The sequence below is a fragment of the Oryzias latipes genome, chromosome 16 (assembly GCF_053564925.1).
Source record: "Oryzias latipes strain Hd-rR chromosome 16, Olatipes_Hd-rR_3.1".
Classification (NCBI taxonomy): Eukaryota; Metazoa; Chordata; class Actinopteri; order Beloniformes; family Adrianichthyidae; genus Oryzias; species Oryzias latipes.
The window spans coordinates 11,393,699-11,420,829 of record NC_136252.1 but is presented as its reverse complement, the minus strand read 5'-3'; the positions used below and the strand labels follow the sequence as shown (position 1 = coordinate 11,420,829).

The 27,131-nt window shown below is 41.7% G+C and overlaps 1 protein-coding gene across 4 annotated transcripts in view; it reads right to left on the bottom strand.

Moving 5' to 3' along the window:
* The window catches only part of cdk14 (cyclin dependent kinase 14), a 165,477-nt gene that overhangs the window by 42,608 nt on the left and 95,738 nt on the right, over positions 1-27,131 (bottom strand). For 3 of the 4 annotated variants that reach the window (XM_004077647.5, XM_011484940.4, XM_011484941.4), the window contains 4 exons: positions 26,746-26,866; positions 19,420-19,513; positions 10,052-10,115; positions 4,665-4,713 (listed from right to left, as the gene is read on the bottom strand). In XM_004077647.5, the coding sequence (XP_004077695.1) occupies positions 4,665-4,713; positions 10,052-10,115; positions 19,420-19,513; positions 26,746-26,866 (328 nt within the window). Of the gene's footprint in view, positions 1-4,272; positions 4,490-4,664; positions 4,714-10,051; positions 10,116-19,419; positions 19,514-26,745; positions 26,867-27,131 lie in introns of those variants that run through there. The other variant, XM_078933418.1, reaches the window with a different exon arrangement.

Here is a 27,131-nt window from a genome sequence, read left to right as displayed (position 1 = left end):
TAGAAAATTAACTGTATACTTTTAAAATTGTATCTTGTAAGGTTTCCTACATATTAAAAGTAAATTCCGGACGCTCCCTTGGTGCAGTTGTAACAAACACAAGACAGTCATAAAGTTTATTGCTGTCCAAATGACAATATTTTGTTCAGTATTGTCTTTCTATGTTTACCTTTAGGCCTTAATCAAAATGATTAAATCATAAAAACAGGTCTGAGAAATGAGTCTTTTAGAGACTAAAGCTTAGAGATTACTTGTGAAGTTCAGCCCATCCTATAGGAAATTAGAGGCCAACACGTTACTTCTGCCTGTGTAGTTGGGCTGGATGTCTGTCAACAGCAGTTTGTGGGCTTCTTCAACTGTAATTCTTCAATCAACCATCATAAAATCAAGTTTGATTGGAGATAAAGAAAAGCCTGTGCTGGGAATACATGCTCTGGAATGCCAAATGTTACCACCTGATTTACTTTGTTTCAGTCCAGTAATATGTTTTTTTTTTTTTTGGCAAACAGATTCTTGTTAACATTTCTTGAAGGATTTTTTCTAATACAGACGGAAATCGAAAGTCAAGCCTTGTTAAATAACTGCTCAGTGTCCATTTTTACAGATGGAGGGGGGAAGCAGTAATAGAAAGTAGATGTAGAGTGCGATGGGGAGTAGAATTAGAGGCGGGACCCAAGAATAATTGGAGAGAAAGGCAGAATCCAAATTTTTCCCCTACCCCTTCAGCTTCTCCCTACCCCAACATTTAGCTCTCCAAACAGAGAGTTGTGGAAAAATAGTAGGTATGTCCCAATTCCCACCCTAACCCCTATAGAGTGCACTATAGAGTGCACTATAGAGTGCACTCTATAGTGCGTTCGCCATTTTGTAGTGCTGTCCAAATCTACAATTCCAAAATCGAATGCCCTGGAAATTTTCCAGAAGTCTATGCAAAAAACCATGCATCGATGCTCACTAGATTGGCAAATCTAGACCACAATGCATAGCGTCAGAACATTTTTTACCAAAAAATATGTATTTAAATGTATTTTTTTGATAAACCATCAACATTTTTATCTTTAAAAGACAGGGGACTCATAAATAACCGTCACAATACGCTCATTTTAATTAGATTTTAACTTGAAATTGATCATGTCATATCCGCTGTTTAAAAAAAAAAAAAGTAGTGACCATGGTGTCTAGATTGTTTTTAAAATTCACCACACCACACAGTGCCGCACTATATCGATTTTTAGTAGTTAGGGGTTAGTGTGGGAATTCGGACACAACCAGTGTGGTCTAATTTAGATGTCTCTCCCTGTTGATGACATCATCAATAGTAGCCGATCATCACGTTAATGCTGAGCTGCCAGCGCTCAGAAAATACATAACAACTTCAGTTTTATAACTTTAAAAATCATGCTAAAACAAAAAGTCATTACTTACATTTACAAGTAAACTTCTGTACTTCAGAGCACAGCCACGTGAAGAAATGCATTTCTCCTCTGTGGCACAGAGCGACACAGATTACCCTTGTGGTGGAGGGATCCAGAGCCCTCTGCTGTGAGGGGGTTCCTATTCAAAAAGCGATTTCAGACACCCCTATACCTCCAAATGCCCCTACAATTGGAGGGATGGGAAGAAGCCGGATGGGTAGGGGAAGAATTTGGATTCGCCTGAAGTCTACATGTTCATGTCTCATCCATCGTGCTTTGCCAAGTACACATATGAGCAGAAAGAAAATGACACTCATCAAAAATCTCCTCTGATTCTTTAGGTTTTCATTTCCTCCTGAATTAAAGAAACATCACACGCCAAAGAGGGAAGGTCACCTCCCCGACTCTGCTCTCCATTCACATTCAACACTGCAAGATGCTTCTCCAACTGCTTCTATAAAGATACCGTAAGTGGGATCACTTCTCTGTCTCTTCTGTCACCTGTTCATTGCTTAGTCAGCACATGAATCAGGATGGATTTGCATTTTCAGTAATCCAGATGTGAAAAAAGTTTTGCAGCCTAACTGAAACTTCAGTACTCTTCCTCACATGAGTCTGGAGGTACACACGAATGAGGCTGAGACACTTCAAGGCAGCGCCTGGTAGACGTCTTCACTCTGAATGGATCAAAACCCCTCCAGGCCGACTCAGCTGTCTGCTTCAGATCTCATCCAGATACGTGCTGATGCATGACTGCAGCTTTTGCTTTCCTCTTTGTTCTGTAAATGTCTTCTTTGGGTCATTTGGATATGAACTGAGGAAACTTTTATCTAGGTTTTCTCTTCAATGACACTCTGTAAATCAGAGTTTTCAAAATTAAAAATACCGGTACATGTTTTTTAAAGATTTATCTGTCTTCAAGTTTTGGTTGCAGTTGTTTTTATCTTTGTGCCGCACACCTGTTACATCTGTCTGATGAACAGCAATGACAAGAGAAAAGTCAGCAAAATGTTGGACCGACTGGTTGAATCACCAAAAACACATAAAAGAGAGAACAGTCCAGGAGACAAAAAGACTCCCCCCCGTGATATAAAACTAACAGTGGACTATCCTGAGACACTGGAAAGATCTGCGCCCACCCACTCACACAAAGTGGATAAAAGACTCACTTTCTTTTATTAAGCTGGAAAAAATCAGACATTCTCTTAATGGTACTGGATCTAAATTCTCTGAAATTTGGTCATCTTTTTTAGAGCATGTCATGTCCTTGACATTAGAACCGACCCAGTGAACTTTCAAATACATTAACAGGTATGTTGTGTTCAGTGCCTCTGCTGTTCATAGATTGGTAGCACGGTATACTGTTTGTATGATTTTATTCATTTGTTTGTGTACGTTTTTTTCTTTTTCTTTCTTTGAATTGTGGTTTTGAATTGTTTTATTTGTTTTTCTTATTTTAATAAATCATACATAAAAAAAAATAACAGTGAGAGAAATAAACTTCAAAGAGGATGAAGTTACTCATATTAACCCTTGTGCTATCCTACGCATTTTAACAGTGGGAGTTGGGTCATCTAGACCCACCAGACAGCGTCTGAACCTTTTTTCTTCAATGATTTGTGATCTTCACTGGTGTCCATGGATTACATGAAATCTTTCCACCTTTATCCACCTTTGTCATGGTAGGGAGAACACTTCAATGTAAGGGTGGGGTCATCTAAGATAGCTCAAGGGTTAAAAAACATCATTTCTGACAAATAAAAAATGAATTTTGTTGATTTATCTAAATTGCTGTCATCACTATATCGGTATGGCTACCCTGTTTAGCCACACTAAAAACTATTAGCTGAATATGTTTCACATCTCCTCCACTTGCTGGTAGCTGCACAGTGCAACCCGCAGGTCACTTCACACATGACAGTTTTTTTTTTATGTAGCCAATGCAGTATGTGGCCTGTTATGGTCAAATCAGTTCAGACTGTCTGAAGAAGGACATTGTTGGTGTTGAACAAATTTCATGTTTCCTTTCTTTAGGTTTTACTTTTTTAAACTGCTGGTAAATCCTCCATGTTCTTTATTCACCTAGGGATGATCTTTAGTGGACGGAATTACTGCATGAATATTTCCATCCATATTCTCCCGCTCATCTGGGTCGCGGGGGCAGCAGTCTAAGCAGAGATGCCCACACTTCCCTCTCTCCAGCTACTTTCTCCAGCTCCTCTGGGGAGACCCTGAGGCGTTCCCATGCCAGCCGAGAGACGTAGTCTCTCCAGTGTGTTCTGGGTCTTGGTCGGGACCTCCGCCCAGTGGGAAATGCCCGGAACACCTCCCCAGGGAAGGGAGGCGTCCAGGAGGCATCTGAACTGGTAGCCCGAGCAATCTCAACTGACTCCTCTCTATGTGGAGGAGCAGCAGCTCTACCTCGAGCTCCTATATCTAAGGGAGCACCCAGACACTTCATTTCAGTCTCTTGTACTGGGACCTCATTCTTTCAGTCATGACTTAGACCTCATGACCATAGGTGAGTTTCGGAAATAATATCCACCAGTAAATTAAGAGCTTTGCTTTCTGGCTCAGCTCTCTCTTTAGCGACCGCATAACGGCGGACACCACACCCATCCATCTGTCAGATCTCCCGCTCCGATGATCTTTCACTCACGAACAAATCCCCACGTTCCTTAAACTCCTTCACCTGGGGCAGGAGCACTCCACACACCCAGAGAGGGCAAACTAACTTTCTCCTGTCAAGACTGCAGATTTATGGTCATTTTTCTTTCATATTGATAGAACTGAGAATAAAGACAAAGTAGACTCTCGACACAGCAAAATCTCTACTCAGTCTGAACATCTGAAGGTACAGCCTTCTCTGCAATCAATTCAGCAGCTGTCTTTGCTGTTGTTTCTCCAGAAAGTCTTTACCGCAGTCATCTTTGCCATTGACTCTGTGGATGTCTCTCCAGTCGTCTATCCAGCTGCTTCTGCAGTCATCTCTGCAGTTACCTCTGCAGAGGTCTTTGCAGTTGTCTCTGCGGTGGTCTCTGCAGCTGTGCATACAGATGCTTCTTTGGCCGTCTCTGCATTCCAGCAGATCAGACAGATTGGGATTTTTGCTGCTTTAAATGAATAATTTGCAGAAAGAGTGCCACAATGCATTTGCTCTCAGTCCCCCCGAGGACAGAGACGCTTGACAAAGTCTTATGACAGACACAGGTTAATCTCATAAAGTACACAATTCAACACTTTACTTACTTGTTCCATGCTTGTCTGAGCTTCTTGGCGCTGTACACTGTGAAGCGCTCTGCAAGCACAAGACAACACAAATTGTCAAATTGTGCAGCAATTATGTCAAAATTAACTTTAAAGCAGAAATCTGTCTTCTCATAGACAAAACGTTTTCAATCAATTTCATTGGCTCAACCCCCCAGACCAGAGTGTTTTGGTCCGCAGAACTTTGACCAGCCCGGTCTGCATGAAGTCATTTAAAACACTGATCTTCAGCGCTTTAGTCAAGCATCAGAACAATGTCTGTTTTTTGTGGAAACATACAAGTTTTCAAGTTTGAACTTTGCAAAAAAAAGTGGAGAAATCCACTTTCTGATGACATCCAGTACATCAGGAGCTTTAACAAATTCATATTCCCATAGAGGGAGAAAGCCTAAGTCCCTTCTGAGAAATAACTGGCTCTTTGAGGCTGAAGGGTTCACAGTGAGGGGTTGGAGATGTCAATTTCCATGCGGGAACCTCCCAAATGGATAAATAAAGTTGTCTATCTATCTATCTATCTATCTATCTATCTATCTATCTATCTATCTATCTATCTATCTATCTACATCACTTCAGATCTACTCATGGGTTTTGCTACTTCAGTAATGTGCTGCTGGCAGGTAAGAGCACAGGACATTATCCACATTTAGAAAAAAAGGTTAGTGAGCTGTCTTCATCCACAAGATGTTAATGCTCAGCTAAAACCCAGCTGGATTTAAGCTGAGCCTCAGACTCACAGATGTAAAAACAATAGACAGCTCAACCCCTCCCTTCTCGTGTTCCCAAATAGGAAATACCAATGGCAATGGCGACAGTAGTTGCCGTTGATACGATGACTCAGAGCAACTCGGACCAATCACCGTTGACTGGTTTCAACATGGCCGCATCAGGAAGCAACAGTGAGGGATTTTGCTTTATTTCGCGAGAGCCGGAGGTAAGGCATTTTCTATGGGTGACGTCACACCTTGATTCATCCATTGTTTTTAGAGTCTATGCCCAAAACCCAGGCAGCCACTGGTGATGTTTGTGGCTGATGAAGCACCCACTCAGTCAGAGTCAGATTTACAGACATATAATGCCAATCTATTTACCAACTATTGATTGGCTAGTGTTTCATGTCTCATATCAGCATCTTTTAATAAACATAGCAGACACATATTGGACTAAGGAAAAAATGTAAAATGTTCAGCAGTTCAATTTGGCTCCAAAAAAACACAGCAAGGTAAATGCTGAAGACTGAATACAACAGACACAGCACCACAAAAGGATGCGCGCTGTCTCTCACACATACACACACACACCCACACACACACACACACACACATACACACAAACACCCACACACACATTCACACCCATAAAATCCATACGTCTCTCCTTCTGGACAATAATATCAGTGATTTTAGTGTATAAGTCTTCCTGATCTTCTTTTAGTTTTAGAATTGTCACAGTCTTAAGGAAGACGTGTTTGTCTGACATTGATTATTATTATTAATTATTTTATGTTTTGATTGAAAGTCCAAATTTTATGAAAATACATTGACAATTTAATTTTTTTATTTTTTGCTGTTGCTGCTTGGTGGCGCAGTGGTTAGCACTCTTGCCTCACAGCAAGAAGCCCCTGGTTCAAGTCCCGGCTGGGGGACCTGAAACAGAACATCAATGGGGGACCTTCCTGTGTGGAGTTTGCATGTTCTCCCCGTGCATGCGTGGGTTCTCTCCGGGGTCTCCGGCTTCCTCCCACTGTCCAAAAACATGCTTCATAGGTCAATTGGCAACTCTAAATTGCCCCTAGGTGTGAGTGTGAATGGATGTGTGATTGTGACCCTGCGACAGTCTGGTGAACTGTCTAGGGTGTCCGCTGCCTTCGCCCGCAAATGGCCGGGATAGGCTCCAGCAGCCCCGAGACCCCAAAAGGGATAAAACGGTAGAAGATGAATAAGTATTTTTGCAGTTAGAGCAAAACCTAAAATAACAGACTCTTGTTGAACTCATTAGCAATCACCAAAAAAAAGCAGGTAAGCTCATGAGCGCCCTCTACATTGGGGTAGAGCTGCTGCATGCCTCACCTTGTGTCTTTTCTGTGTGACTATATGTCTGATCTGAACTTGAAATAAATGATAAAAAAAAACTTGAAATACATTATCGGGCAGCCGTGGTGCAGCAGTAGGGCGGACTGCGGCTCGATTCCCGCCTATGGGCAACACACCTAACGCTGGTGGAAGGTTGGCGTGTTCGGCAGCAGACACACCATCAGTGAGTAAATGGATGAATGGGACTGTGACTGTAAAGTAAACACCATTTACAATTACATAATAATAAACAGAAAGTGAGGACATGTAAGAAACATGTCTACAATATATAGTAACACTTTAACAAAGCATTACAATTTTAGCACACACTGAATAAGATAATCTATTAAACCCAATTTGCATGGGATTGCAGCATCTGCCATGAGAAAGGGCCTGTGCTTTAAATCAACCGGAATCACACAAATTTTCATTCAAAAATTATTTAAAAGGTTTGAGCCTTACATAACATATAATAAGCATCCATTGCACTAATTAGTGAACAAATATTTATTTTATTTTTAGCATAGATCCTGCAGGTGGGGATGATGACTGGGTCACTATCTCACCTGCTGCCTCCCCTGACCGCACGTCCCTGTCAGTCACCCAGAAAATCCAGGTCCCCCCCCCCAACCCCACGCTGCACTGTTCCTGTCCCGCAAACTGAAGCAGCGCATTCCAGCAGCCTGCTTCTCCAGGAAAAGTCTGGGCTGGACAAAGGTGAAGGGACGGGGGTGGTGGGTGGTTACAGTCCTCTTGCATCATAAAAAAAACCTTTGCTAAAACCTTTTCTGAACCACTCTCCTGTGGTGACCCATGTGAGAGGGAGCGGCCAAAAGGCATAAAAACAAACCCGTTTCAGTTTCAGAGGAGAGACGAGCAGACGCCTCAGATTCTGGAGTTTGGCTGTGTTAGGTGGACTTGGCACACAGTTTAAAATGTGGTTGATAAAGAAAAACGAAAAAAGATATCCGATGACCATGTTGACGAACTTTCTTTACACCCCAATCTGCCTTTTCTCTTTAGGTTTTCTGTCTTCTTCAGGAACTAAAGAAGGTCTTATTTAATTTACATCCTGATATCTTTTCATCCTGAAAACCATCAGAGTCAAGTCATTTTTTGTTCATGGTCTGATTAAAAAACCCTAATAGGATTAATCCGATTGATGCATTTTGCCAACCGGTTAGCTGGAACTCAGGCTGACATGCTCGACGTCAGTCAGTGGTGTTCCTGCTGGAGGCAGGATGAACAGGCTGATCACTCACTTTGAAGCCAGTTTCTCACTTAATTACACAAAAGATGTTTTTCTTTTAAGAACATTTTTACAGAGTCTTAAAAGCAAAGTTATTCAATCTTCTGAGAAGCACCACTGGCTTGACTTTATGCTGTGTTTGCTTTGTGAACAGCAGCTTTGTCTTTGGACATCTTCTCTTGGGCGTATTTCACAACCAGCACATGCAGCCTAAAGGCTGAGCTGGGCTGTGAATAACAGAGCTTCCTCTTTCTGCATATGATATATTATCTCTGATGTGATGGAGAAAAAGATGAGATAAATGTGGAACCATAGTGGAAATGAGAAATACAAATATTTAAAAAAAATTTGCTTCTTGTCCAATTTAAGCAGAGATGCATTTACTGCATTAAACAGAAATAGCCTGACTATTTCTGAGAACTGTAATGTAAAGAATCGCCAGCAAAATACGTTTCAGCATCTCAGAGCTGCAGGAACAAAAGATACAGCACTGCCATCTGCTGGACAAGGGCAGAACTGAATAATGCTGTAAATCCTGTAAATGTACTCCTTTCATTTATACTCCATAGACAGACAGACAAACAGACATCTTGAAGGCTGTGCCTCTGATGAAAAGGCTTTGACCTGTGGGGTCCCAAAGAGGTACATGCTGAGTCCTCTCTTTTTCAACCTGTAGATGCCTCTTCTAAGTCAGGTCTACCGCATTCATAAAAGTAACACTCAGATTTATATTTGACCAACAACAGGTGATTATGAAGCTGTGAAAGTGCTCTGTCTGTAACACAGACAAGACCAAGGTCATCTTCTTTTGCCCAGAGAAACAAAGAGACTATAGGTGAACAGTCACCTATAGTCTCTCTCCAAAACTCTAACGAAAATTGTGTTTTGGGTGTTTTTAACATGTTTTATGTAACATGTTCATTTTCCTGTTGATAGAGGACATACATAAAGAGAATTTAGATCAAAATTTACATTTCTGGGTATTTTTTTATTCAAATTGTGACTAATCAGGAGCAGATGAAAAAAAATGAAGTTGGAAAAAAAAATAGTAAAAAGTTTGACATAGAAGCTACAACAGTGAGCTTCCTGCTCTGCTCCATTCTGATGCATCCACTGTCAGACAAATAGATTCATGAACGTCTTTGTTTTTCTCGTCTGAGCTGGAATCTGGATTAGAACTGTACAGCTGGATAGATCCGATATTGCTCGCCATTTTTGTTGCACCAGTAATTTCAGTGTTGTGAGGCGCTTTAAACTAGCGGGAGAGTGTAAACAAACGGATGATGGGAAATGGGGCAGGCTTACTCTGCGCCAAGGATCCTGCCTACAATTCAGAGGTTAACTTGTGCTGCCCTTAAGAAACTATGTCCTAGAAAAACAGCTCTTTTGGATTTTGCCTAAAACCAGCATCATCATTATTAAATGACAGTTGAAACGCTTTGAAAATAGATCCGAAGGTGACTGGAGTGGGACTCTAATCACGCCTTTCTCTGCAGCAGGCGAGATCACTGGAACTGTCAGTTTCGCTGTCCTCATTAAAAAAAATGCTGCAGTTCATACAGAACGCTGCTGCTGGGACAGCTCTGCTCGTTCAAGTCTGTCCGTGGTTTAGCCTCAATGGACATCTCTGTTTGTCCCTGCAGAGGCAGCTGGGACTCTGGGAAGCTTAGAGACGGGCTTTCTGCAGGTGTCCACAGAAAATACAATCTGGCAGGCCTTCACTTTCCTGCTGCTAAAGTCTTTGGGGATATTTCAGATTTTATTTAATGTATGTATTCATGACTCAGATTCAACTTTTTTAGGTACATACAAATATTTTTTTTTATTTTAACAGCACATTTGGGTTTGTGCTCTCATCCACTTCTCGTGTTTGTTTTAAAACAAACTGGAAAAGTTGCACATTTCCAACAGCTGCTCATTTTGGAGGGCTATTTCCCAGAAAAAGTGGTAAAAAAAAATTAAATAAAGGAGATTCTGCTCCTCAGAGACAGGAAAACAGTAAGTTCCCTGTAAAATTGGGAATGTTCTAGTAGTGACATGAAATGACCCACCTGGTTTATAGTGAGGCAAGGAATTGACGCCAGGCCACGTGTCTTCAGACGGTGTTCCAAGGACCTGGTGGGAAAACAAGGATCAGGAGTGAGCAGAGAGATAAAGGACCACGGAAAAACATGTATCCAGAGCAATTTTTGTCACATAAGATAGAAAAAATTGAAAATGTTTTCAAAGTGCACAACATAAATCAAACCAAACATGGTTCTTAACCACAAAACCAACTGTGCAGTGGATGAAACACTAGGCTGAAAAACACAGGCTTTGCAATGTTTCCTGAAGGGTTGGAACGAGGAAGATTTCTGTCAGAAACTTCTCAAGCAGGCAGCTGGTTTTATGAGGACAAAGCACAGCGGACATGCCTCAGACATGATCTACAATCACATCCAGACTTCTCACTTCCTTTACAATCAAGGACCCGCTCACTTCTGCGGCTAGCCAAGTCAAATGTCAAGAAGCATACAAATACATTTTGGAAGATGAGTTACGATAGACATGTCTGCCTCCCAACTGAGAAATGGGAGATGGGATCTTTATGAAATTTAAGTTTAACATTTATGAATTCAAAACATCACTAAATAAAGGTTCCTAAAGCTTTGTAGATGATGTACAGAATGAACCCAACCACTGATGTAAGACAGGGACCTCTCCACTAGGAGGCAGTGTGGTACCAGGACTCTGAAAGGGCAGAAAGGCCACTCACTAAACCCACTAGAGCCAAGTGCTGCTGCTGGGCTTCAAATGATGGAAGCTCTTCTTCACCAGCCCCAGGTTGAAGTTATTATGGAAATGTTGGTACATGTAGTATATTGAAAAGCCCTCTTCTCACATTTTTCACACTACTTTAAAGTGGACTTCATCAATAGATCTCCAGAATTTCAAAAGTCTTTTTAGAGTTTTAAGTCCACTTCTTTTGCTACACCATCCACAGATGAATGCATGTTGATGCAAGAATCCAATTGTATTAAAACCAAGTATGATGTAGTGTTTTCTCTCACTGGATAACATAGTAAAAGAACATTTCAAGTCCTCTGAAAGAGGTTGAATGCAGTGACCATCAGCAGTCAAAAGAATGTGATAGTCACTGAAGGGTTGTGGCTTTTTACCATCTCCAGAGCTTCTTACAGTAGAGTTGAACCATTTCCCAGCTGTTGTCAGGGATCCTGATGGACTCAATAGGTGGAGTCAAATGGAGGTTTTCATTCTACAAAGGAAAGTTACAGCTCAAATGAGCAACACTGGTCTAAATGTTTGACTACAGGCATAATTAGAGTTTATTCAGAGTTATGGAGACAGAGGAGCAGCTGTGTGTACATGTGGGATGGAAGGGGGTGTTACGAAATAACAAGTGGGGAATAAGTTAGCACAATAAAAGATGCAAGTGACCTTTGACGTGATGAGAGGGAGTGCCAAGATATCCAGAAATGGAGGAGCTGTGTGGATCATGAGACCCCATGAACAGCTGAGAGGAGCCAAAACTTTATCCGGAAAGTTCAGATGGCCACTATCTGGTCTGCTTGGCCCACGGAGGACGACTGAATATTAAAACGCTTTCTTGAAAATCCAAAGTCCATTGCTCTGCAGTGAGACGGATTATTTCCAAGCAAAAAACACTCACTACATTTATTCCCTTTCCAGGAAAAGTCTTCAGAAGTTTTGCTTTCTCAAACTAAGTAGCTACAAAAGCTCATCTCAGACCCCGAAGCCCTAAGTCACCATAAAAGTTCAAACTTGAGACAGAAAAGCGGGGCTTCAGTTTCACATAAAAGAAGATTTTCCTACAAACCAACAAGTCTACCAGTTTCCATACATTTTCATTATTTTTACTGATCTTGACAGAACTGACAGAATGACACACGTAGCATCCTCTTTGGGCTGTTAATCATGTAACTAACTGCCTTTGAGCTAATCCGCCATTGAAGAGAGTCTGAGCCCTGAAGGGTTTCTCACAAACATGTCAACATAGTTTTAATTTACCCAGCTTCCTTATGTCGGGGGTGTATGAGCAGGAAAAAGGCCTACCGCTGATCTTGTCTAAAATCGTTTTACATCCCATTGAACGAAAACACTTATGATAACATTTAATCAACACATCTGATAGAATGTGTTTTTAAAAACTAAAGTTTGTAAATCAAACAGCAATATTCACTTTGGTTGCAAGGAGGAGGCACTTCCAATTCAAAGAATTTCAGTAGATTTGTTTTAATTATACGCATGTCCAAAAAAGAACAGGGTTGAGTATTTGTGAGTGTTTTTAGAATCACAGGTTGGAAACTAGAAGTAGATCCAGTTCTAATTCAACTCATTTTTTATGAAGCACATAGTTCAGACCCCAGGCTGCCTCAAGGCACCACACAAAAAAGCAAGAACTCCCAAACCAAGACCAAATTTGGCCGGTTTGTTCCAAACCATTCAAATGAGGACAGGTTATCTTAGTTTATAAGTATCAGTGTTCAACAGATTTCAAAGGAAGGGTTTTTGGTGTGATCCCTGTACTGAGGAGGCAAATGATGACAGTGCAGAGAAAAGCTCTGCAATGTAGTGGATACTCTTGTTACACATTAAAGAGTCTGATGACTGCTGCTGGCAGAAGGTCACCTGGGGAAGACGGATTTTGCTCAGACCAAGGTCTAACAAGGAAGAACAAGGACAAAAAAAATACCAACAAATGAATGAACTATGTGATTTTTTTAATCTTTCAAGGGATGCTGCAGTCCCCACAGTTCCTTCAACATAGCAAGATAATCACAACTGGACTTGTCAGCTCTGCGCTCTACCATGGAGAAATGAGCTACAAAGCCTGGCAGATGCCTCATACTAATAAGAAACACTGCAAAATGAACTCCTCTGTTGATTCCAATGCTTTATGAAGTCACTTTAGCTCCTTTACATTTTGAGGCTTTGCCTTTTATGTAACTCTGTGTCACGCTTGATAAAAACAGCTGTAAGTTTCGGCATGGTGTGTGTTCTCAGTGGACCAAAAAGCAGTATAGGTAGGTGCACTCATCTACCCATCCATCCATCCATCCATCCATCCATCATCTATCCATCCATCCATCCTTCCATCCAGCCATTTTCCAATCCCACTATCTCTTTCTGGGTCCCGGGGTTGTTGGAGCCTATCCCAACTATTGTTGGGCGAAGGTAAAGTTCACCCTAAAAAGGTAACCAGTCCATTAAATGGCTCCTGTGAAGACCTTTTACTTCTTATTTTAAAATTCTTTTCAAAGCGTTAAAAAACAAAACAAAAAAAACAACGATTTTCCCAAGTGAAAAACTATAAAAATTAGAATAAAGGTTATCAATTTGCAAAATTAACGTTGGCAGATTTAAATTTTAGAATGGTTTTCTCTCAACGGCTTTTGCAATTCTCCCGAGCCGGGTTATTGACTGTATAAAGGGAAAGCTGAATCCAGTCGGTGTTCACATGACACGAATTTGCAAAACTTAATCAAGATTCTAGAAATGTGAAAAACAAAAACGCACATTTCACTGTTTCCATGAGATCATAATTATGCAACTAAACACAAACCAAATGACGCGATAAATCATTCAAAAACATGGATGTGAACAATACTTAGATTGACAGCAGAAACATTCAAAAAACTCATTACAATGCATGGAAGACACGGAGGATATTTGGAGATCGGATTTATTTAATTTAAAGGTTCTACCAAAGCATCGAGAATAACGTCTCCATGTCTGGTTCATGAGATCATTCAGTCTCCTGCTGCACAAACATCCTTCTGTCTCTGTGACCCACATTAGTTCAAGAGGGGAAAAATAAGAACAATATTCAGAGAGGATCTAGAGCAGGGGTCTCAAACTCCATTTACCTGGGGGCCACTGAAGGCGGGGTCTAGCTGAGGGAGGGCCGCAACTTCAACGCACACACGCAGCTAGTGAGTGTCTGAGAGCCAGTAAATTTGTATGGAACATGTACTATAATATTAACTATACTCTATTATTAACTGTTTTCTGTAGAAAATTTACTGATAAAATTTCATTCAATAAAATAAAATGCGTAAACAAAAAAATCAATAAGTAAATAAATCAGTAATACATTTCTGTTTATTTAGTCTTCTATATCTGCTGTTTCTAATTTAAACGTCCTTATTAGCACAGTTCAAACACTGCTGAATTAAAACTATTAAACACTAAAGAAGACTTAAATTCTACAGTTCTGTAACCTCCATCAATGGTTCTTCTGAACACGGCTTCTCTTGTCTTCTTCTCGCTGATGGACACTTGGCAGGACTTCCTCCCAAACAGCTGAGACCCTCAGTATGGATGAAGTATGTCAGAAAATCTGGACTGGACTTGGACTTATTGAAATTTAAGGTGGAGAAGTCAGAGAGGATGTGCTCCCAATTCTGAGTCTGTGTTAGTCTGTGTTTAATGTTTACTCTTTAAAACACAAATCAGTAAATGAGAAACAAAATTCAGAAACCATTTTTGGATTTTCTTTCTTATGACTTAAGTACATTTAAACCCAGATCACAAGTTATGGTAGAGCAGCCGGTCAGCCATTCCTATATTTTCATAGTTGAATTCAAACTGTGGTTCCTAAAAGAACGGGTGCCGTTCACTGGAGATCAGAACAATCAAAACTGATACCTGAGACCAGAGAAAAGCGTTTGAGATCACCCAGGTGGACGAAACGCTGCACAGATCACTTGGTGTGTGACGTATGTTTTTGTTTTTGCTCCAACATCACCTGTCAATCACCACAAAAATATCACGAGAAAGGGGCGGGAGCAAGGAGCCAACCTACGCGAACACAGATGGAAATTTAGTACTGCATTGACTGAAAGCTGCCCTGATGCCTACAAAACAATGCATTATGGGACATGTGTCCTGATGGGTTTTTGTAGTTCAGTGATCAATTAAAATAATTTAAAATGCCAATTGATTAAAAAATGGCTACATAAATTACAAAACATTCAAATAAATATAAAAGATGGAATAACACAGATCGTACTAAGGGAGAGAGGTACATTAAAACTAAATTGAATGTTAAGGACAACTCCAACTTCCTGTTCTCCTTCAGTCTCGCTGCAGCTTCGCCTTTATCTCCCCCCCCCCCCAGGCCTGGTCTCCCAACGCTTCAGGAACGGCGCTGGTTCATCTAAAACACGTCGCGGGAGCGGTGTGCTGCAGTGACAGCCGTCCATGAGAACCATTTGGTCGGAGTTAATTACGCCGCCGCGCGCCTTACCTTAAGCATAACCGTAACCCTCCCCCGGGTCTGTGCGGCCCAGAGAAAAGTTCAGCACGGACTGCATGTATTTAGAAAATTACGAGCGAATAAACACTTTCTAAAAAGGAAATTAAGGAACTCCTCAATATGGTCCGGGGAGGGGGCTGTCAGGTTTCCCTAAATGTTCCCCTGCTTTCCAGCCCCGTCAATGTCACGCCCCCAAGAGTCATTTGCTCCACTGTGATTAATTCGTTTGTCATCTCCGCGCACGACAATGAAAAAGTGTCATTTATACAAACTGGCGGGCCGCATTAACATTAAACTTTCATATTAAGGCGGGGGCCGCAAATTATCTTCTTGGGGGCCACAAATAGCCCGCGGGCTGCGAGTTTGAGACCCCTGATCTAGAGGATCTTTTTAGAATTGTCCTGATGAAAATATGGAAACTATCATAAGATTTAGGAGGCCTGATCTGGCTGCCTTTCCATCCCGCAGTGGTGCTTTGTCTCCGGCCTGACCGCAGCCAGGTGACCTGTCCAGGCTGTATCCGTCCTTCGTCCAACAGGCTCCAGCAACCCTGCGGCCCCAGCGGGTTAAGAAAATGGATGCAAAATATCTACCAGTGCAGAGCAGTTTGTCACGTGACACATTTAATTAGAAAAGTTCTTCCATTGCAGTTTTGAGAAATATGTTCATTTCAAATCACCTCAAAAACCACCTCTTCCAAGGGCAAAAACCTTTCTTCGATAAATGCAAGTTTTGACGTGTTTCTATGAGGCAAATTTATTATAACAAATCCAATTTGCACAATTTCAGAATCACTGAAAACCTATTGTTCAAAGGGTAAGGGCGTGGAAAGAGGTGGGAACTTACAATAAGCTCACTCCTGCTTGGCGACAGTGGTTGCCATAGATGCAATGATTCTGAGCGACTAGGAGCAATTACTGTCGAATGGTTTCAACATGGCGGTGCCCGTATCAACACGCAATGATGAGGGATTTGGCCAGATTTTACGAGAGCCATTCGCGAAGCATTTATGCTTCACCAGCATCAATGGGTTGGATCAACAGTTAACCACAACCTTTACCAGATACTACCTCTGCTTCATCTAAGCTGATCCTAACAGGTGGCTGCTTGTCATTTCATTACACACACAGAAACACACACACGAGCACACGCACACACGAGCACACCAACACAACCTGACAGGCAATTTCCTGCAAATAGACCTGTCTCTGTTCTCCTCCACAGGAAGTAAGCCTTTGTTTCTTGACAGCTACTTAACCAGCCAGGAATCACACACCTTCTTTGTAATTCACACAGACACTTGTGTGTGTGTGTAAGGGGTGTGTGTGTGGCTGAATACACAGCCCTGCTAGCACTCATCCAAAGACCACAGCTATTCCATTCTTTCAGACACCAGCAAACATGTCCCAAAGACACACCGGGTAAACACTAGGGCACGTGTCACACACTCCACGTGTCGTGCACATGCAGAGCTGAAGGATGGGCGATTAGCTTAGGCAAGAATGCAGCTGCCATAGCTCATGACAGAGAAGAGGCAGGCATTGAGGGATTGAATTTGAGATTTTTTTCCCAGATTCTTTTTTTACCAAAGACAACTGGCTCGTTCTTTTTTTCTGGTGACAGGACACGTTAGTAAGCGATGAACTCTGCTGCTCTTCAGCTTACTCTTTTAACGCAGATCTACGAAAGCTGAATGTTTATAAATGCACATAGAGATGGACAATAAAATGTTGGTGGGACATTGAAGTCCCAGGGGCATTTTCCAAATCAACCTATGAAGCATAAAAGTTTTCAAGGAAAAGCCACACATGCACGAGGAGAACATGCAAAGTCTACACAGGAGGGACCCAGATGGTTGAACCAGATTTAATCTCTATTAGGTGAGAGTTCCGACCTCTACACCACCATGCAGCCTTGATATTCTTATTCTGGACAAGTCTGAACCCCGGAGTATGACCATAAAACACAAGTTCAGATCCTTCCTTGACTTTGTCTTCACAGAAGCAGATCTTGTCTGCTGATAGTGTGAGACATGGAACCCCCCTTTTTTGGGGGGGGACTTTTCCCCTTTTTCTACAGATCTTGATCTCCTATAGAAGCCCCCAGCCACTCTTTGGCTTGACCCTTGTGCTATCCTATGGGGTCCAGATGACCCCACCCTTACATTGACGTCTTCTCCCTACCATGACAAAGCTGGATAAAGGTGGAAAGATTTCATGTAATCCATGGACACCAGTGAAGATCACAAATCATTGAAGAAAAAAGGTTCAGAGCACTGTCTAGTGGGTCTAGATGACCCAACTCCCAATGTTAAAGTGCCTAGGATAGCACAAGGGTTAAAAGAAAATCAATGAGAATCATTTTCCCCCTCCTTCTACTGGCTTTTAGAGGGACCCCCTGCCTACAGGGCATCTTCCACCTCTCTCCAATCCACCCCCCCTCACCTTCCCACCCCCCAAATGCTCCCAGTTCTCGGATCTCGGAGCTTTGGCCCGGAGGCTCAACAGCAGAGAATTCTCTCCATATTAAATGTTTTCCTCCTTCAGTCAGTTTCATTATCATTCTGTCATCACTGCCACCAGAGTTCTATGAATACAAATCCATCTCGTCTTCCCTGTTCTGTTCTGTCTGTTTCTGTCATATCATTGAAATTAATTATGGGTGACGGGACAGCAGATCGTATTCTGAAAAATTCATGAGACGTCTCTCATTTCAAATATTAATGCTAACTACTACTCCCCCCCCCCCCCACACACACTTTTCCCTAAACTATAACCACTCATTTCTGCGTAAAATTAATTAAATTTGCGCTAGAGCGCCCCTACTATCCTGTCACCTGTCTGCTATGATGACCATATGTTGCGCTGTCTGTGTAGAACCCGCTGGAGGGGGGGGGGGGGGGGGGGGGGTTGCACAAGGGGGAAACAACTTGGAGCTGCAGAGGATGTGAACAGGTAGAGAGGCGGGGGCGGGGCTTAGACTCACCTCTTATGATTCCAGCCCCGCAACAAACTAACAGCTGCTTCCTAATAAAAAAATAGTTCTCATCCAAAACATTACTATACTTTATCGGGTTTACTGGATTTAAAGAAAGAAAAAGAAAAACGAGTCTGCATCAAAGTGAATTTATTTCCATCATCTCACTCATCCAACACCTCTGAGTGTTTGAGAGACGGAAAAGTCTATTGAAGGTTGTGTAAAATAGGCATGAGATTAAAGGAAACATCACGCTCATAAATAATTAAAATAAGTACTTAAAAATTTTAAAACAATACAAGTATCCCGAAATGAACTATCGCGATATATCAGCGAAACGATTTTTTTCTAACATCCCTAGTGCTGCGGCTCCCTGTGCTTTCATTTCTGTGGGAAACTGATCCAAATGGCTCTTTCTGGTTGTACAGGTTGCCGACCCCTGTCTTAACTGAAGCTCCAGGTCAATAACGACATTTGGCTTGACTCAGAAGAGACCTGTGAACATGGGGGGGGGGTTTAGCTCCAGTTCAGCTTGTTCACAGTGGTGTCCATGGTTTGAGGCATCATCTGTGTCCCTCATTCAGATGTGTTTGTGTGTGTAATGTCATGTCCATCATACCGTTTCACTCTTCATGCCGCTAGACACAACAACACTCCAGAGTCCAGCCAAAATGGATGCCTTCCTTGTTATTTTTTTGTTGCGTAACATTACAACAATGACAACAAATGAAATAGTAGGGCTGCTGCTGCTTGGGTTTATTTAAAGAGAGATGAAGAATACTCAAGAGGGAAATTCTCTACTCTATCTCTCTCTGTTCTCCATGTTTCAAACCGATCCACCTATGATGTCACTGTCAGGCCTGTTAGTGGTCTTGATAACACTCCAGCCCTGGTCAGAATGGCTAAAACCACAGCCTGTAGCATCCACAAGAGCACAGCTCAGCAAGCAACTGCAAAAACTGGAAATACCCCAAATAGATGCAAGGCAGAACAGGAAACACACACTGATAGCCATTCTGAGTGTCAGCACAAAGGTCTGAGGTATGTGTGAGACCAGAAGCCTCCCCAACATCCAACAGTTTAAATGCTATTAATTCAAAGCAAGAAATTCAGACAAAACTTCTATCAAGATCCCACAAGAAACAGCTAACATTAGCAACTCACCAAGAAAATCCGCTCCAGCTGGTCCTGAATGTCCTTCATCCCGGGAAAGGCCGCCACGCCTTGGATCATCTCAATGAAGATGCAGCCCACTCCCCTGAGAGACAGAATGACACACCTGCTCAGCATTTCGGAAACATCTTTTAGAAAACATGGAAAAAAAGGTTTTTCATTCACCAGAAAACCGGCTTTTACTATGTCTTTCCAAACTGCTTTGGTGGACTGATTCAATCATTTTGACTGACAGACTGGGCTGAAGGCTTTCTTAAACTGTATGATCATTGTTATTGTTGATTGGGAGATGAGGATAATTTTTTGGGATAAAATGGCAAAATGTTAACCCCCACCTGACTGCAGAAAAACAGACCACCCAAGGATGAGGAGAGTTTAATGTCTGAATGAATAAATTCATGAATGTCTGAGCCTGTCTGTATTCTGGACTTATAATCTCATAGGGAAACTAATCAGTTATATTTCCAAATATTTTGGAATACGTTTCATTTTTATGTCTTGCAAATATCACTGCATTATTCAGGAAAATGTTGTGAAGGTGAGGTTGTTGTGCTACAGAAGCTAAGCAGCCTGAGGTCTTTAGTAGTCTGACAAAGATTTCTGCACTTTAATGTCTTTTCAACTATTTAAAGAAATGGGCAGCGGCAGAAAGCATGGAGCAAAAAGACAAAACCGATTTAAACAACTCAGAATTGTTGGGAAAGGTATTTTGTGTTTGACGGTGGATTTATGAAGTGCTGTAGAATTTCCTGGTAGATCTCTGCACCGACTGTAGACTTCAGAAAACCCAGTGGACCAACACCAGAAGATGACTTGGCCCCACAAACCATCACTGACCCGAGAAAGTTCACACCGGACCTGAAGCAATGAAATCTAAGCCTGTACACGCTTTTTTTCCAGACTTTGGGACTTCAATTTTTCAATCAAAAATATAAAAACATGAACTCTAACGATGAATGAGTCCCTCCAGGATCTTGCCGGCATTTTCTGTAATAGTTGCGGCACAAAAAGCTTGAAGTTGCAGCAGTTTTTCTTGAAAGTTGCGTGAAAGTTGTGATACTTTTCAATATTAATTTTTATTTCCTGTTTGTGTAAAAGCAACTGCAAATTTTGAATAGGAGTCAAATAAACATAAAGAAATACGTCTTTAATTTTCATTAAAGTCCCTCTATGACTATTTTTTTTAAAATAAAAACATTCCCAGATATTTTTTTTATTATGATTAAAAGGTTTCTAACTGAAATCCTACAACTTAATGTCTTAAGAAGCCATTTTTCACGTTTATCTGAAGCCTCTGCTTCCAAAATCTCCTCTACATGGGCGTGGCCATTGAAGCTGAGCTGAGCAGCTCCCCCCTCGACTCCCCCTTTCTGAGCTGTGTCTTGCATGACTGAAGAGCATGAAACGGGGGGGTGGGGGGGCAGGGGAGGGGATCAAAAACAGTCTCAGAAACAGTGAAAATGGTTGAATTATGTTACAGCAAATGCCATAAAGTAAGTGTCTATTCACACATCATTTTTCAAATACGGCCACAAGGACTCAGACGAAGGGTTAAGTTTAGGATTGCACTTTATGGTTAAACTGCGCTCACTCTGAACCCGATTCGCGTGGTAAAGGCTGCCAATCTCACTGTTAAGTCAATGGTACAGATGCGATCTGAGGTCCAGTGATGCGATTTGAGCAACGGGTGAGGCGCAAAGGTCTGGCAGCACTGCAATTACAGTATAGCAGCACGGTGCGATTTGGTACTAGTCTGAACCAAATCACCCATACAGTACCTGTCCTGGCTAAAGAAAAATTTGTATGACATGGCTGTCATACAGATTTTGTGCATGAACATTTTTGCTTTATGGGCTCCCTTTTTCATGATAATCTACTTTTCTAAAACATGTCATGATTCTTCCAAGAATACTGGACCTTTTCACAATATTAAAATGTTTTACATTAAAGCAGAAAAGAGGGAGTGCTGACATCGGACAGAGTCGGCCGGTGCTGTGAGAGGAGCTTGTCGACTTCAACATCAGATAACCAGATGGGATGTTCCGATCTGGTATCTCTACATCCATCGTCTTTGCAGCAGTGAAAAATAGGATGATGAAGACGTTTTGCTTGGCCATAACCTGCTGTCTGAACCCAGAGCAGTATTGTTTCTGTGTAAATGACCTCTATGGAGATCTGCAAACACACTGAGTGAGGAGTGGGTAGAAGGGGTGGAGACAGACTTATTTATCTTCTGTGTTCACTGAAGAGGCAGTGTTCATGTTGTGGAGGTCATCGTGAAGCTGCCAGTGCAGTCTCCTGGGATGATGGAGCGCAGACCTGCATGCAGATGTCTGTGTGACAGGGCAGAGAGTGTGGCTGCTCTAATTTATACAGTTTAGCCTGAAAAATAGTGTCTACACATCATCATCATTCATTTATTTATAAAGCACCTTCCACCAGCAGCCAAGGAGGCCCAAAGTGCTGTACATCAGCTGGTGATGAAGAAGAATTTTTGGGTTTGAGAGCAATAAAGTACAATTTTAAACAAGAGATGTTTTGCAGTGCTGCACATTCAAGGTAAACACTCCACAGCATGCCTGCAGACTGCTGTGACAGGAAAAAGGGAGAGGGGGGTCACTTATGACAGAAAGACAGATCCACTAGACCTCTTGGCTCTGCAAAAGATGCTTCTTCATGGACGACTGAGCTGTAAGTGAACAGAGTTCATGAGGGTCCCCACTGGAACGGAACGACACCCTGCAGATCTGAGCTTCAGAAAATGTCCCAGAGACACATAGCGTTCCTCTCCCAATCAGTCCCACAACAGCTCTGCCCTTTAACAGTATGGAGCGGGCCGCTGGGAATGCAGAGACAGCTGCAGACACTTGGGTGACAGACCAAGTCCACCCACACCGGTCTAGCTGCTTTTCCATGTTTGACCTGTTTTCCTATGAAGAATGCTCCAGAAGGAAACGAAGGGCATAAAGGAAGGTTTAGAGGAGGAGGGTCTGCCAGGTTTCAAGACAGGAATCCTTCTGTTTTGTCCCAGGTGTGTCCCACACCTGAGGTTCGTTTTAATGATTTTACGAGGGTTTGTGTAGCAGTAGGACTAACATTCCCATGATGCACGTGTCCCCACAATGCTTTGCACATTGTCATGTAGAGTGCAGCTTCCACGTTTTGCTGGAAAAAGGCTGTCCTCCACACACTCTGTAAAAAAACAAAAGCGCACTACGACAGGTCTCTGTGCGCTGCTAGGAAATGACAAACTACGCACATGTCTGCAGAGGCAGAGGTGCAGAGACAATTCATTCAAAAGTTCTGATCTTGAACATAAAGAAATGAGAAATGTAATGACAGCAAGTTATGGACTTCAAACTCTGCCAGAGGTGATTGACTTTTCATGTCGTGTAGAACGGCCAAAGTGGATCCGATGATTTTAGAGGTATTGGGTTGCAACTGCAACACTTTAAAATGAGCTGTTGAAACAGAATTTAAAAAGGTCTTTGTAGGAAATCCGAACGTGATCTTTAAAAGACATACTTCAATTCTAGTTGTCAACAAACTGGAGAGAGTGCAGAAACATTCATCACAGCTGCACACAAATTAGTAGAAAATTGTGGTTTGGGAGTTTTAAAAGAGGAACTCATGAGAGACAGGAGGACAGATGGAATAAGAGACAAAAAGCTGTCAGAACAGCCACATTTGGACTGTTAACGCTCACAAAAGCTTCACAAAAAGTCAGACAGAGTGAAACAGTGAAGACGTAACAAAGATTTCTGTCTAGCTCGGCCTCTGGGAAAAAAATATCAAACAACAAAAAAAGTAGAAACTGCCCAGGGAATAGGCAAAAAGAGGACAAAAAATAGATAAACCACACGAAAAAGTGTGCTGAAAACATGGAAAGACTGCCAAGGGAGGGACGTTCAATACAAAAAAGAAAAAAAAAGAAAAAAGGCATTTTGCTACAGTTTGTCATTCAGGTGATGCTGTGGGGTTATGTGAGGTCAGAAAAGATCAGGCTGAAAGAAACAGTGAAGAATGTGTGTTACTAGATGATATAGGCTCACAGAAGACTTAACTGTAGGTGGAGAAGGTCCAATTAAATGGGGAATATCGTGGTTTTATACTGGACAATGGGGTTAAGATGTTCAGTTACTTCCTGAGAGCTTTTACAAAGCTTAACCTAAGACCTGCTGTCTTCATGCGTGGACATCGTATTGTGGGTTATTCTTTTACAGTAGTTAATTCTGTGTCACTGAGGGTCTGGGACTATGCTAAAAGAGACAGTGAGCATCAAAAACCCAAAAAACACACTGCTTTGAGCATATGTGAGTTTGCAAAGTCAGAAATCCTTTTTGGGGCCCACAAAGTTCAAGCCAATTGAGTCTAAGTAATCAATCAGTTGCCACAACCTACCTGGAAGACATGCCGCCTCTCACCGGGATGGTATACTCCATTGGTAAATTTATAACCACATCTCTGAAAATATTTTCATAGACTAAAAGAGATGCTACGTCCTCCAGAGATGCTTGGCCAATATCTTAACAAAGCAGATTCAGAAGTTGCTGCAGATGCATCACCACACAGTATCACACCTGTTCTTGCACAGAAACAGGCAGATGGTTCATGGTGACTGGTGACATAACTCTAAAGAAGACCTACAGAAATTGATAAGCACTTTGTGCTAGTTACAGAAAAAGTTATTAGGGTGTGTGAGAAACTTTCTTTATATCTTATGGGTCTTTTATTCACACTATTGACAGATCATAAGCCCATTGTTCCTCTTTGAGAACCTCTGGCTTGGACGATCTTTCACCACAGATCTGGAGATTTCATCTGAGGCTGTTACTCTCTTTGTTCAGTATTGTTCATGCTCCAGTAAAGAGCCTAGTAATAGATGATGCTCTTTCCAGAGTCAGCAGGTTATGGCCAAAGATTTTCAATAGGAGGAAGAGGTGCAGGTTTTTCTAGACCATGCTGTACCCTCCCTCCCACCAACATATGAATACGACTAGGGGACATCAAGTTGCCACAGAAAATAGCAAGGGTTCAAAAAAAGTAATCGCAAAATGGTTTAAAGGTCAACCAGAGAAATTTAGACTGGATACCATACTGACAGCAAAGCGCATACTTGCTGAAGGTTTTGCTCATGAAAGGAGAAAGACTCGTGATACTACCACCTCTGAGACCGTATATCTTAAAACGTCTACATGAAGGGCATCTAGGGAGTTTAAGGTACAAGGCCAGAAATAAAAAGTTGGTAAGGTGGCCTGGTATTTAAACACAGACAGTCAAACGGTGAACAGATGGGACTTTTTAAAAATGCAGGCTACTGTGAACCACTGTTTCCTACTCTAGTACCAGACCATCCTTGGCAGAAGATTGGTATGGACCTGTTGTTGTGGTTAGGAAAACTGCACCGTCTGATCATAGACTATTTCTCTGGGTATATTAAGACTGTTGTATCTGATAATGGCCCCTTTTCCTTATAAATAAAATTATATGGAATATACCATAAACCAAATGGACCACACACCACATTTCTAATATTTTTCTGTTCCCATCAAGTTCCACTAAATGTCACCATGGGTTCTTATGGGTTAATTTTCAAGACAGCTGCTCCAACAGATTGCAAAGGCAAGCCAGTCCACATTAGCCAATGGTGAAGCTGGTGAAACGTGTAGTTAGGACCATCAAAGATTTCTCAAATAAAAGAAAAATAATCACAGTAGAGGATTGCTGGCTTTTAGATTTACTTCACTGGAGCCTGAGTTCCCTTTTATTCAACTTACAAAAGGGAGAAATCAATGTACCTTTCAACCACAAGCATCATCCAAACTGGATCCCAAGTGTGTAAACGAATGTAAAATATACACTACGACAACCACAGACATCCCTCTAAGATCTGTCTCAGAGCTTCCTTCCGGACAGGAAGCTTATAGATTACTACAGACAATTGATTCTGCTAATAACCCAAGATCATATGTAGTGGACACCAATACAAGCTCCCTCGGGAGGAATAGGACACATCATTTATCTACAGAGGTAAAGCCATCTAACAGAATTAATTTTAATGTTACTGTGATATTACAGGTCTTAAAAATAGCTCCTTGCTCAGGAAAAGATTATGTGCTTTAATGTGTTACAGTTTATAATTCAGAAAACGGATGACTTGAACTCCCATGATGCCTGCCCATGATGCTTTGAAAGGCAAAGTGAGGCTCCAGAATTCTGCAGAATAAACGCTGTTCTTGGTACTGCAGGTAAGGACCCAAATGCAGAGGCGGAGGCACACGGTTCAAGGGCAAGGAGGTTTAATGCAAAACAAAAGGCGCTGCAGAGCAGGATCACAAAACAAAACTCACTGTGGCGTGGCATGAAACATGGAAAAGACAGTCTGGGACGAAGAGGCATGAAGACGTTAAAGACGGTAGAGACGCTAATGGACCAGCACAAGAGGAAGGGAGAGACGAGACTTAAATACAGGCAGGGCAGACAAGACACAGGTGAACAAGATCAGGACAGATAGGGACCAGGAAGTAAAACTCAGGAACATGACCAAACAGAACACCTTTCAAAATAAAACAGGAAACAGAACCAAACATGACAGAACAAGAAATAAATCAAAAACCAAGACAAAAGAAACCCAAACCATGACATTTGGTCTCTGTTTACTGTGGTTGCTGGTGTGTGTGGTTCAGATTTTTCTTTTTGAGTTTATAACTTGTTTTCTCTTCCTCTTTGAATTAAAGCTGTTTTTGTCAAAGTAAATTAACCTTTTTTGTCCATCACGGAAGAATGAGGAAGACAAAAATGTAAACTAAATTTACACTGAAAACAAACAAAAACAGAAAAAGAAACAGAGGAGCAGACACACTCAGGAATCGTCAAGATCTCATTGGAGTAGGAATGAAAACAAAGATCAAGCATGAGGGTTCTTCAACCACACAAGTGCTTTGTTAAAAAACAGAATTCTTGAATATGAGGAGCTTTCTCACACACTGCTGTCCATCAGTGAGTTTCCACGGTTCTTAAGAAAAGTATGTTAGATAGGTGCACCAGTCTGAACTCTTATTTACCTTGGTGGACAGGGGGCGCTATACTCAGTTGGTAAGAATGTGTTCTTTTTGGTGGATTTGTAAGTAAGTGAATACATTTTCTTGTCTCTCCCAAGGTTAGACCCGATGGAGACAAAAGAAGTGGGGTACTATTTGCAGTTCGCAGACAGATTGTTTAGTTTCTTTTCAACCATAATTAATTCCTTTACAGTTCCAGCAGATCCATGAATATAGGCTGCGGTAAACACGCAGGTCAGAGGCTACCAGCACTCACCACATGTCAAGGCAGGTGGAGTAGTCTGTAGAGCCCAGCAGGACATCTGGAGGCCGATACCATAGGGTCACCACCTCGTTGGAGTAAGTATGGCTGGGGACTGACTTGGCTCTGGCCAGGCCTGCAAGAGAAAAAAAATCTGAGTCAGATAGCATGAAATGACCTTACACAAACAAAGCAAATCTGAAAAAGAGCCAGAGAGTGGCAGCAACAGCTGTGAACACAAACAAAGAGAGGCTGAAAATTCTTGCAAAGAGAAAAATGCACAGCAGATGTTTTTAACCTAGAATTTATCATTAAAAATACATCAATTTGTAAAGAACTATACATTTTGACCATGGTTAAAAAAAATAACTGTCCGATGTGAACTGATAGTTGACCAAAGA